The following is a 13,033-nucleotide window of genomic DNA, read 5'->3' as shown; positions in this document are numbered from 1 at the left end:
AGGGATTTTGTAGAATGTCCCTCCGGCAGGATTTGTCTGAGGTTTCCTCATTGTTGACAGGGTGATGGTGGGTTTGGGAGGAAAACCAGAGGTGTAGTGCTGTTGTCCACACATGTATCAGGGAGCTGGTTCTGCTGACAGTGACTCTGACCTCTGGCTGGAGTCATGCCTTCAGGTATCTCCACTGTCAAGGTCTTCTTTTTGTCCGAAGTCAACTCTGTGTTCTTGTTTGGAGGACGTCGCATTTGGTGGGCGCGCAGCCCACATACAGGGAGGGGAGTTGGCCCATCCTTGAAGGCAGAGCGTGCACACGGTGACGTAGGTTCTTCCGCACAGGTCTGTCCCGTGTCCCATATTTACTCAGCATTGGTCATATCACTGTGGACTCATGCGTATTTACTCTGGTGCTCTGGGTGCTAGTCCTCTTGCTCTAGGAGTTTAAACATCTTGGAAATCAGTGACCCTGAAAGAGAGACAAGGCCAGAGTTCATTAATTATTATTGCATAAAATTGGAGTGGTCTCAGGAGAACCTGACAGGGCCTGGCACTGTCCTGCTAAAACAACATCAGAAGTCCTCATTGTCCCTTCTGCTCCAGTTTCTCTCGTTAACATCAACTTTTCCAGAAAGTTAGATTTCTGATTCTATTATCTGTGCTCTGCCTGGCGGTGATCCTAGAGGACCTTTTTGTTGCTCTTAAGGATGGTTGTATAGCTGCCCTTTCCTCTTCCTACCTTCTCGGCCCCCCACAAAGAGGAAAGGATTATCTCCCTAAACTTGGACCAAGGTCGAGGGCTCCAGGGGTCCCTTCCTGCAAAGGAAGCCACCTTGGCACTTCAATCTGGCAGAAGGGACAGAGTATCGATTTCAAAGAGTGCCGAGAGCAGATGCCAGAAGCTGCAGAAACATGGAGGGAACGCTCTGCCTGGCTGCTGCGTTCGGACTGTTGAAAATGAAAACCTTATTTGGCTCTGGGCCTGAAACGCAGTGACACGCTCTGCTGCCCCTGCCTGTGGTCCAGTCACTCTTACAGGTGTGAATATGTTTGCTGCATAGAAATAAATCCCTGCTGGAGTCTTACGAGCTCCTGGCAGCAGGAAGGTGCCGTTCCCTCCATTGTTTGGCGATGCCAGGGCCCTGTCCCCTGGGGCAGGGCGGAGCTGAGGCGCGTTGTCGGGTGCAGTTCCCGCACTCGTAGGGAAGCCCCCTCATCCCCACGTCCTCGTCAGGGGAGTGCTCCACCTGCTGCCCAGAGCCACCTCAGCTGGGACACGGGAGGGGGCAGTGGTCGTCAGACACTGAGAAAGGCTTCCCTGCCCTTGCATGTGGCTTGCCAGTGCCGTGGCGGGTCCCACGTCCGGTGAGGGCGGTGTCCTGGCGGCCTTTCCATCTTGTATTGCTGCTGTTTGGCCGTCGGCTCGTGACATTCATACACACATCAGGAATTGTGCGGCTTGTTAGAACACACTTCATTACAAATTCCTATCTCCCTGCCTCCTGAGCAGGCCTTCGGGAAGCTCTGCACCGGACAAGGAAGTGGGAGGATTCTGCAGTTTCACGACTAACCGGTCCCAGCCAGGAGAGAGTAATTTAACAAATATTTATCTGTGATAACTTTTCACAAAATGAGAAGTCACTGGATCCTGGTGTCATTTTCCAATCAGAGGCCTGTGAAAATCAGAGCCTCGTGAAGGAGTCGCTTGTCTAGGACAAGGCAGAGGCGCTACGGACACTTGGCTTATGTGCAGGGCGGCACAGACCCCTTCTTGCTTCTCTGATTTCTGTCCTTCCTATGGACATGAGCTGTCAGTGAGCTGGCCATCTCCGAGAGGGAGTGCCTGTCCTTAACAGACAGGTGGGGGTAAGGCATTAACACACTGTTTGGGAGCAAAATCTAAGTCTCTCAGAGCAGGGAGGACTTGAGTTTCTTTAAAAAACAAAACAATAGACCATCCCCGCACCCTTTCATTCACACGTACTTCATCAGACAGCTATTTGTTTTTCTTAACGTCATCATTTATGTGCCATAAAATGTAACCATTTAACATGTGCAAGACCCATCACGGTCTAGTCTGACACATTTCATACCCTCCCAGCCATGTCCCCTTCCAGCCCTGGCCGCCCATCTGCTTCCATTCTGTTTGGACACACCTGCTCAGATGTTTCATAGTTGTGTGGTCACAGCGCGAGGCCTCGCGTCCGGCTTCTCTCACGGAGCAGACGCTCATGCATGGTGTTGTGAGTGCCGGTGCCTCGCTCCTTTTTATTCCGCATAGTCAGTCACAGGGTCAGTTAAAGATACTGATGGCAATTCTACCCTGGAGTGCGCTGGTGGACGTTGGTGTTAATGTGGGCTGCAGGCCGGAGGCTTCAAATATGAGGAGTGGCTGTTCCAGGGCCAGTGCAGTCCCATCCGGGTCCCCTTCTCTTACGTTGGGGGTTACTTCCATGACTCAGGTCCATAAGCATTCTTGTGCTCAGTACGTCTTCCCACCCCAGGGTGCATCCTGGACCAGTCCCCCAACTCCCCTCAGATCCACAGACATGTCTGATAAGTCCTTCATTTAGAGTTGCTTCTCTTAAAAACTGTGCTTGGGATAATGGGGGGCTCCTTTGAAATTGGAGATTCCAGAGTATGACGTTTTCATGGTGTTTGATGGAAATTATTCACTGCAGGAAAACCAAGTACAGTTGACCTTTGAACACACAGGTTAGAATTATGAGTCCACTTGTCCCCAGGTTTTTTCACTAAATCATACTCACCGCTAACAACCCACCGCCAGTTGAATCACAGACAGAGGGTGGACCCTAAGCTTACATTCAACTGGGCAGATCTCCCCTCACTTCACCTCATGCCTCAGTAGTGTCATAAGCTCTCTTGCCTGTCCCCACACTGTCCTGGAGTCACTGGGCTGCTTTGTATTTAATGAGGTAACATGATGCTTAAATTGGAAGTTTTTTGGTAAAACATGCCTAAATTGATACATTTTTCTTTTGTTTTTCAGGTATTCATTTGGTAAGTGACAGTCATTTAGGATATCACATGCCGAGTTTAGCATTAACCTGGGGTATGTATCTTCCTGCATTTCCTGGCTTTTCTTGCTTGGCCCCCCTATTTGCTTTGGGTGCACAGTCTGGTCTGACAGCATGTTTGCACTTGACCTGCCTCCCACCCAGGCCTCCTGTTGGGGTGAGGGCCTCATGCCATAATGGGACCTCAGGTATCAGGTCCTTCCTGCTAACAGTGGTCTCCATTCAGGAGATGGATCCTGTGCGGGAGGTCCCATTGCTTCCTCACAGGTCGTTCCCTTTGGGGAATGGAGCAGCTGGTGACGTGAGCCCCTCAGTGTCCCCTGGACCCACATTCTCCTCCCAGACGGTCCTGCCTCCTCAGTGGACACACTGTGCAGAGGAGGTTTCCCAGGTACAAGCTAGCATTTGGTTTTGGGTGGGTAGACTTTAGGTCCTGTCTGTGCTTTGCGGGAAAGCTACAGGCAGAGCAGTCATGGAGCCATCGAGCACCGGGGCTCCCACTGGGGGCAGCGAGGACGGCCTCCCCTAAGTCGGTCCCGGACAGGCATGCTTAGTGCAGGGCTGGCCCAGGTTCTCGGGGAGCTTGGGGAGCAGAGCAGAACTGCGAGTTCCAGGGCGAAGTTCTTGCGGCCCGTTGGTCTGCGGTGCTGAGATCTGAGCAGGGCGGAAAGGGAGCTGGGTGGCTGTTCCACCCCTGATGCTCGTGCACGGACTCTGCTTCCTGCAGATGCTCCCCTCACTGCAGCAGCCTCACCTCCATCTTCTCTCTTCATTCCTTCCACGTCAGTTGAGCACCAGCCATGCCAGCCATAGTGATAAGCCAGGCAGATGACCTGCTGCTGGTAGAATCGACTGGAGGGTGGAGATAGGACTCCTGTGCTGTCCTACCATTGTTCCTGCCACGGGACAGACAGATCCGCATGTCACTTTTCCTTTAATTCTGCTTCGAGCTCCCTTTTGGTTTTGTGGACCAAGCTCCAGACAGGAGAAGGTTCTGTGGGAATGTGTGTGCCTCCCTGCCAGAGGCCCTGGGGAAGGACAGGCCAGGAAGGCGTGTTAGGGCTGAAGGCTCGCGTGGGGCATCCCGTCCTTTGCAGGGAGGCCCGCCTTCCTCTGGTCTGAGGGTCCGGGAGGAGAGAGCCAGGGAAGGGAACCACAGTTCTGCACGCAGACTTGGGCCCAGTCTCATGACCCAGGACTGCATACGCGTGTACAGGGCAGACGTGAGGCCTCCCAGCCAGAGGTGAAGACAGCTGAGGGCCAAGGGCTGCTCAGCATGGGCCCTGCATGGCCTGTGTTTGGGGCTGAACAACTTTTCTGGCTAGACTGTCCAGCCCTGCCCCCTGCCCCGCCATGCATGCTTACTTCTGGGTAATTATGTGCAACTCAGTAGCTACTGGCTTCTACACACGGTGGTTGACATGACAAAAAACTACTAGACACATACATACGCCCCAAAAATGTACCCACTGCAGAGCAGACACAGCTGAGGGAAAAAAAATCAGTGAACCTGAGATATCCAACACAGATGGAAAAAAATGAAAAATACAGAATGAAGAACTTAACATGAAGGTAATGGAACCCAGAGCAGAAGAGAGAAAAGAAGGGCAGGAAAATATTTGAAGAAGTTAAGGCCAAGAATTTTCCAAAATGAATGAAAAGCAAAATGCCACTGACTTAGAATCTCAGAGACCACTAACATACAACGTGTCCTGGACACATTATAGCAAACTGCCAAAGGCAGAGCATGAAGATCTTAATTGCGACCCGAGTTAGGAGGGACATCCAGAGGGACAAAGATGATAATCCCCACTCTTGTTAAGGCTCTGCCTACAGAGGACAGGGACCTGGAGCTTCAGGTCCCAGGAAGGAGGCCCCACTGTCACCCAGCAGAGCCATTGTCCAGCAACAGGCAGACTGGCCCCACAGCCCCCACGCAAAGCGAGTTCTTCAAGAGGATGGAGTCAGAGGGACAGCAGTGGAGTTCGGGTCCACTTGATGGAAGGAAGGTAGAGCAGTGGGATTTAAGATAACGGTAAATAAAAAGTTTTCTGACTTGTAATTGCCTTAGAAAAGCAGGTAACAAAGCAGTAGTTTTAATTTAACATGTAAAGCACAGTGATCAGGGTGTTGTGGGCCGGTGTCGCTTCTCACCTTCCGAATTAAACAATCAAGTGTTGAGCGTTGGCAAAATGGCCGGTCCTTGCACCGGAAGCTGCCTGGATCTCTGTCTCTGTGCTCAGGGTTTGGTGGTTTAAGCAAGAAGCAGTGGGACGACTTGGGAATGTTCTCTTGTCCTGAGTGCAAGTCCAGCCTGCATGGTTGGTCACAGCCTGGCTGTGCGAGCTCCATGTCCAGCTTGTCTGAGGTCAGGCTTCCCTCAGGGAAGCGGCCTTGCCTGGCATTCAGATAAACCCTCTTTGCTTAGTAAAAGTTACTTGATTCTCCTTTCCAGTTGTTGTGATGAACAAAAGTATCAGAGCCTGACTTGTGGGAGCAGCCTCTGGGCTTGGGTCCTGGGTAGTTATAAAGTCCTGTGTTTTGCAGGGGAAAGGGGGAGGGTGGGTACCATTCATTGAGTCTCGAGCTACGAGCCGTGAGGCCATGGCACGAGGGTTCCACAGCCCTGGGATCCCCGTGGAAGTGACATGTGAGCCTTTGTGGGAGCAGGGGTATCACTGGCAGGAGGCGCAGCCACCAGCTCTGAATTAAACAGGCGGCTCTGTCTGCACTTCCATCGGTGTTGTGGGGTGTCTTTCACAAGTCTTCTCTGCCCCTGTGGTAATGGGCTGTGACTTCAGAGGTCATCCATACCTTTCCCTCATGAGGCCCCTGAGATATGACTGGATCAGTGTGGTGTCTACCCTGCAGCAGCTCGCTGGTCGTTTCCCACTGACCGTCCAGACGCCTGGTCCAGCCTCTCACCCTCACCTGCCATGCTTCTGTCTGTGCCCTGCTCACTAAGCCTAGAGGAGAGAAGGCAACCGATGCTTCAGGCGTGACCCCTGGGCCGGGCCTGGGGAGCCAGACCTAAGGGGCTTTGGACCTTTGGGGCTTTTCCTCCCTCAGCTGCCTCAGGCCCCAGCAAGAACTGGGTTTTCTCAGTGAGTCGATCGTCTTGTTTATACTTATTTTTCTACATCCATTTACATTCTGTTCCTTCTTTGATGGGTGTGAGGCCACTGAGATGCAGGAAATACGGGGCCCTGGGGCTTGCTCCCTAGCTCCACAATCTCCCTGCCACGTCCAGGGCTCAGGCACCCCATGGCCACACAGATCTCAGATGGTGTCCACTGCTGTGGAGAAAGATTTCCATTGGCAGCGCTGCTTGGAGGAGTCCCTGCAGTCATTTCTTCTGGGGCCTCCACCAGCCCATCTTTTCTGACCTTCCCTGGGTGCAGTCTGCAGGTGTGACCCCTCATCTGGACATGGGGCACAGTCCCTGCCCAGAGGGTCCACATAGCCACCCCTCCTCCTGGTCACTCCCTCCATTCAGAACCAACACTTCCCAGGAGGTCCGAGCTTCTGTGAACATCCCACATCTCCACCATGGGGTCCCCAGCCACCGTCCACTTGTAGGTGGATGTGACGCTGGTTGAGGAGAGGCCACACGAATGCAGGAAACCGCAGCGTCCTGTGTGACTCGCTTCTCTGCTGTGGCTGCATCTCTGCTGTGTACTTTGAAGGCCCCTGGCTTGGTAACTTTCACTTCAAAGAATGGGTCTAAAACGTCTTTTATTCTGCACCTATAAGTGTGGCCCATTTTCTGCTCCCCTGCAGGAAGTGTGCTTTTTGATATTTGTGACCTTGGGGCTATGAACTTTTTTTGAACTTTATGCCAGCCTCTTTGCATTTGAAAACAGCGCAGGAACCCGGCAGGTGTGGCTCTGGGGCTTCCGGGAAGGGCTTTCTGGCCTTTTCCGCCAGGATGAGGCTGTTCTTGGCCCATGCCCTTCTGACCAGTGCTCCTGTGGGGCCCCGGGCCAAGCGACAGGGAGTCAACACTCCAGGAAGGAGGCTCCCTCTGCCCGTGTGTGCTGAAGTCAGGGCGAGCAGAGGGTGACTGTGCCCAGAGGCAGGCCCCTCCCAGACCTGGGCAGGCAAGAGTGCCAGAGGTGTAGGCTGCAGGCCAGGGTGCTGTGTTGGCCGACTCTGCGGGACATTGAACGATCCACACTGGCCAAGCTGTGTTGAGGGTCCTTTCCGGCCCCAGGCCTTGGCCATTTCACAGTGTCCTCACACCCAGACAGACAGACATGAGGAAGCCTGTGCTTTCCTGTGGCTTCCCATCTTCTTGAAAGGCTTCCGAGGCCTTGGGAGGGTTTTGTAACTTCTTTGATTTAATTTTATCTTGAGGGACCTCAGTATATGCAGATGGTGCCCCCAGGCAGGTGACCCCCGGGCACCTTCCTCCCTGTCTCTATCTCCCAGCACTGATGCTCCTCTGTCAGGAGCCCAGGAGCCTTGCCTTCCTAAAAGGCACAACGTAAGTGCATTTGATTTATTCCTTAGGAGTTTTCTCTCAAGGGACTTATTTCCCTATTTCTCATCCTTGCAGGGGAGGGAGAGGTGTGGAGGGAATTTTAGGGAAGGATTCTGAAAGGCTCCACATGGGATATTCCTTTTCAGGGAAGGAGTATTCATGTTTTACTGCAGGCCCATCAGGCTACGAATTGGACATTTTAGGGATCCTTGGTTTCAGTGAGAAGCTCAATGGACAAATTTCTGTTTTATCCTGTTATTGTGAAAACGAAGTGTCTGCTGGTCCAGACTGTTCCTTCGGGCTGGGCGAATGTTGGAGTCTCGTCGTGAACCGCAGGGCCAGGGAACAGGCCCACAGCAGAGACATCCAAGGGGTTACCCGGAATATGCTGTGTGAGCTGGGAACACACTGGATCCCTGTAGGAGCCATCCTCGTGGTGGGTACAGGGAGTGAATACAGGGAGTGAATCACTGAGTTTAAACACACCAAGGCTGCAGTGGGAGGTCCATGCCAGGGAGGTGAGACAGGTGAACCGGGGTGGGGAGTGGGACAGGTGGCAGTGTCCTGGACAGGTGGGTGTCTGGCAGGGAGTTGATGTGCAGGTGGCCACAGGTATGCAGGCATGGAGGGCCTGGGCTACGTGTAGGGACCTCAGTGGATGGGCTGAGTCTCAGCTGTGTCACCTGCTGCTGTCCTTTGGTGCCCTGCTCTGCTACTGCCGCCTCACTCTGCCAAACTCCACTTCCAGGCAGGTCGAGGGCCATGTCGGACTGGACACCTGAACCCTACGTTCCCTGTCACAGCAGCACCTCTCGCCAGCCATTGTAAATTAAATGCTCCCTGTGACCCTTACCGCTCTTAAATTCATGCTTTAAAAACAGCTTAATGAGGGGTTTACTGGCCCAATTGGGAGTTTTTATTAAAACCTTTTGGTGCCAGAGTGGAGCCTGCCTGCAGGAAGCGATTAGCCGGCCTCACAACCCTGAGCTGCCTTGGCCGCAGCAGATCCACCAAACCATTTCCAGACCCTTGTCAGCCCCGGCACCAAGCTTCGCCTGGTTCTCATATCCTCTGCTTTCATTCATGGTTTGTCTGATTCTCCCCCCAGCCCAGTGTCCAGGAAAGCAGTTTCTTGTGATTAAATTATTCCCATAATCAGAGGCAGCCGTGCCAGCCGCATCCTGTGAGCTTGCCAGGCTGCAGACCCACCTGCTCGTCCCTGCACTTGGGTGATTCGATCCCTCCCCAGCCCTCCACCCAACTCCCTGGGACGGTGAGTTCTGCGTGACGGTTCCTCAGGACAGACAGAGAGCCTGAGTTGGGTGACTTTTAGGGCCACCACGTGATACTTGGAGAGCGTGAACCACCTCAGCCAGCAGAGGTGGTTATTTCCAATGCGAGAGAAACAGTCACCGTGTTTGCCATGGTCTCACCGTCGGCGGCCCTGGTTGGCCTCAAACCCCCTCGCCCCCCACTACTGCCCCCAGCCTGGGCCTCCTCCTTGGTGCTATGGCCTTCTCTCTCCTCTCTGTCCCCTCTCTTGGGTCACTGGGAGCACCAGTTGCAGGAGTGTGCTGCCCAGAAGTCACTGTTTGTTGCTGGAGGAGGAGGAGCAGCAGGTAAGGGGCTGGGGGAGACTGAAGGTAGTCCCACCTTAACCGCCTCCCTGTCTGTACCTACTTTACTTAGGTGCCTGCTCAAATCTGCGCACAAGCAGATGCGTTAGACTGGGGTCAGTGTTTCCCAGATGGGCCTTTCTTCTCTTGGTAATAGCTGATGAAAATTACTTGGTGGAACCTGGGAAAAAAATGTATTTAAGACCATTTTTTCTTATTCGTATGGTTAACACTTGGCTTGTTCTAATTTGTTCTATCACATCTAGTTACCCATTTCTGCTTCTAAAAACATGTTCACCTCTTTAATATGCAGAATTTTAGATACTGAAGAAGCATCTTGTTGCTGTAACTCATACTTCCAGTCCTGAACCCATTCAGGTGGGTTTTGTCTGAAATGCTTCTAATTTATCTTTTATTTTTATTAAGGTGAGTAGACGTTTGATGAGTGTTTCCTTTTTAGTTCATAGTATAATCAATATTAGTATCGCAGTTGACTATGGAGTTTCTTGGTGCTGGCTCTCTGGTGTTGAGGGCAGTCTCATCACCACCTGTTCTCTGGAGACTTGCTGCTGGTCCCACAGACTAGGCTCTGTGTGCCGCCCGCCGGCCCTCCCCCTCCAACCCCCTCCTCTCGGCGCCCCCAGACTCTCCTGCATGATGCGTGTTTGTCTCCTCCCTTCTCCGGTGTCACGGCAGTCATGTGGGTCCTTTCAAAGAGCTGGTTTTATTTATCAGATTTTTTTTTAAGTGTGTTCCGGCTCATTAATTCTTACTTTTTACAGGTTGCTTCCTCCTTCGAGGAGGAAGGGGTTTATTATTTTCTAAGATCTCGAGCTGATTGTTTAACTCATTAATCTTCCTTTCTTCTTATCTACAAACAAAAGCATGGGGACAGGTGGTCACTCCCCTCTGACTGTGTCCCTGGCCCTGTCCGCTAAGACCTCAGTGTTCCCTGACAGTGGCAGGTAGTATTATAACCCTCATATGCTGGTGCCTCTTTGGCCAAGTGCTGTTTAGAGACAAGCATCAAAAATCCCAAACACTTAAGGTTTTATAGGTTACTTTTTGTTGGGCAGTTTCTGATTTTATTACACTACACCTAGATAATATGGCCTGAAGATTGTTCTTTTAAGTATTTTTTTGAAAAATTAGACATGTGAATGGATTATAAATTCCAGTTGTATTATACAGCTTATAACAGAAACAGCTTACCTTTGTTTACCTCTGCTCTCCCCGTCCTGTTCTCAGAGTGACTCCTTCGTGTCCTCCAGCACTTCTGAATTTACCTCACACTTCTGAGTTATATGTTTACACAAGTCGTTCTTAATGCATCACCTTTAGACGTTATCCATGTACTTCCTGTCATTACTCTCCCACATTTCTAACACTCTTCCCCTTACCATCTCAGTTGAACTATGTCACAAATACAATTTTTATGAAATTAGTATTTAGTCTTTACATTATTATAACTACATAAATATTATTGACTGCTGAGCCAATAATGAAGTATAATAATTTTTTCCTAGTAACTCTTTGTTTTTTCTGGAGTTGATAGTTGCCTCTCCTTTTTTGTTTTGCTTTGTTTTTCATCTCTGATCATGTTTCAGCAATTTGTTCCAAGTTCACCAGCACAACTGCTTGACTTCTCCCAATACTATTTTTTACTGAATCAGACACATCAGATAATCTATCAGTTCCTTCTCCCCTTTCATGGAGCTTTCTGTTTTGGCCAGGAGCACATGGTTTTGAGGCCTTGGATTTGGAGATGGTGGGCAGGTTAACCCTCTGCCAGATTAGGTTTCGTTTGTCTCCCCATCTGAAGGATCCTTGTGGTTCGCAGGGCAGGTGCCTCGTTGTGATGGAGGTGAGGCCAGAGACCCAGCCACATCTCCACTGCATTTCTCCCTGTTGTGGTCTGGAGCAGTATTCTCAGGAAGGATTATTTTTAAACCCTTTTATTGATCATGTTTATATAAAACAGCTAAAAGCAGCTGGTAACATGGGTCTTTCTCTCTACTTCTTCAGCTTTAACATTTGCCTGTCTGAGGCAAGGCGGACAGGCTTCCCTGCCAGGTAACCACCTGTGTGTCCTGAATTGCAGTGAGTGCTGAGGAGCCAGAGAAGGGCTCTTGGTCTCACCGGACACCATCTCAGCCACTGGCTGGCCTGGAACCTCCAGAGTCTGGTGTGTGTCCCTGGAGCTTCCTGGCTCCAATGCCCCATTGTTGGCACGGGGGGAACAGCGTCGGCAAGCCTGACCTTTGCCAGCGCAGTAACAGGGAGCAGCATTGTTAGGTTAGCTCTGGAGCAGCAGCTGTGTGCCAGTTTCTTTTGTAAATGCTTTGATATTTTAAAACAGAAATTTTAAACGAGGAAGCCATGCTTTGTTGCTGTTACAATAGCAGCTCTTGTCTGTGTGGATTCGTTGAATGGAGACAGACACCGATGCAGTTTTAGTATCATTAATGGTTCCCAAGTGCGTATAACAAATCCCTTCTTAATGGCTATGTCATCTCCTACCAAAAATGTTCTACCTCTTTAAAGTAGGTTCCCCTGTATTTATCACCAGTGTGTTGACTGGTCTCAGATTGATGTCCCTTTCACGAGGTTTTCCATTTGGTTTCAGCCTCAGTAACTGTCTTCTGGGCATTTAGAAGATGGATCTCCAACAGGATTCAGGGGTCAATTTTGCGTGACGTCCGTTGACACTTATTGGCCTCAGACGGGCTGTTCCTGCTGTGGGATGTGCCCCGGGGAGCCGTGTGCTCCCCCATTCTCCTTCCCCTGCAGGCAGGCTTCCCCCAGCCCCAGTCCCAGTCCTGTTCTTCTCCAGCTTGTCACCTCTGCCCTGGATCTTCCGAATGTGCTGTGTGCCCCTCCCCCACAGTCTGTCAGCCCCACGAGGGCCGGGCTTTGCCCCGTTCACACTGTCCCTGCAGATAATAGGACAGAGAAGCTTAATTACAGCTCGGCTGGCCCACGGGGAGCCTGTGTTTGAAATCGAGGACTCTAGGTCCTCTGAGCTGTCATGAGAAGGCAGACGGTCATCACTCTGGAGAGAAGCCTCACACCTATTCCAGGCCACCCTCAGCTTGGGAGGCCATGCTGGTAGTGGGTGCACACAGCATCAAGAAACCTGATGCCGTGTTTTCTTTGATTTTCAGTGCACATATCTCCAAACCCAGAAATGCTGGTGCAGTTGCGCGTGTGCTCCCGTGTTTCTGGGCGATCGTGTGCACTGACGCTCTAGTAGCTTTCCTTGGGCATCAGCCCCCGGGCTGGGAATGGCACCCTGAGCCAACACAGGAGTTGCTGTGCAGAACGTTCACAGTTAGTTCCTGAACCCAAGTGAAGGCAGCACAGAGTGGAAGGCAGCCACAGAGCAAGGGCCGCAGGGCCGTCTGGGGTCTGCTCTCCTCGGCCTGAGCCCAGGGGGCTACTAGAGGGGCAGTGGCCTCAGCCAGGTCATCCGAGACAGAGCCCCGTGTCCCAGATTCTTTAGGCAGCTCATCCTGATGAAATGAGTCAACAACACCTTAAAAAGATCTCAACGTTGGTTTGGAGTTACAGAGATGGTTCAGAGTCACCAGGGCACCTCGTCCAGCCCCTTAGTCAACATCTTACCACAGCACCAGTCACTACAGCTGGACTAAGATGCTGTTGGATTCTGCCAGTGCCCCTTCCAGTCCAGGGTCCCTGCTCTGCATTAGCCGATATGGCTCCTTCGTCCCCTCTGGTCTCTGGACTTGCCTGGGTTTTCATGACCTTGATAGTTTTGAGCAGGTCTGGTCATATATTTGGTAGGATGTTCCTCCAGTTGGGCTTATCTGGTGTTTTCTCATGACTGGATGGGTTGGGGGTTGGGGATTGGGGACAGGTGCCACTGGGGCAGATGAGTTGGT

At 51.6% G+C, this 13,033-nt stretch overlaps 1 protein-coding gene across 3 annotated transcripts in view; it reads left to right on the top strand.

Moving 5' to 3' along the window:
* The window catches only part of LMF1 (lipase maturation factor 1), an 83,488-nt gene that overhangs the window by 16,242 nt on the left and 54,213 nt on the right, over positions 1-13,033 (top strand). For 2 of the 3 annotated variants that reach the window (XM_031447787.2, XM_031447785.2), the window contains exon 3: positions 3,005-3,015. In XM_031447787.2, coding sequence (XP_031303647.1) covers positions 3,005-3,015 — 11 coding nt within the window. The other variant, XM_031447790.2, reaches the window with a different exon arrangement.

Source organism: Camelus dromedarius, chromosome 24, assembly GCF_036321535.1.
Source record: "Camelus dromedarius isolate mCamDro1 chromosome 24, mCamDro1.pat, whole genome shotgun sequence".
Taxonomy (NCBI): Eukaryota; Metazoa; Chordata; class Mammalia; order Artiodactyla; family Camelidae; genus Camelus; species Camelus dromedarius.
The sequence above is the reverse complement of the archived record's forward strand: the minus strand, read 5'-3'. Positions and strand labels throughout refer to the sequence as shown.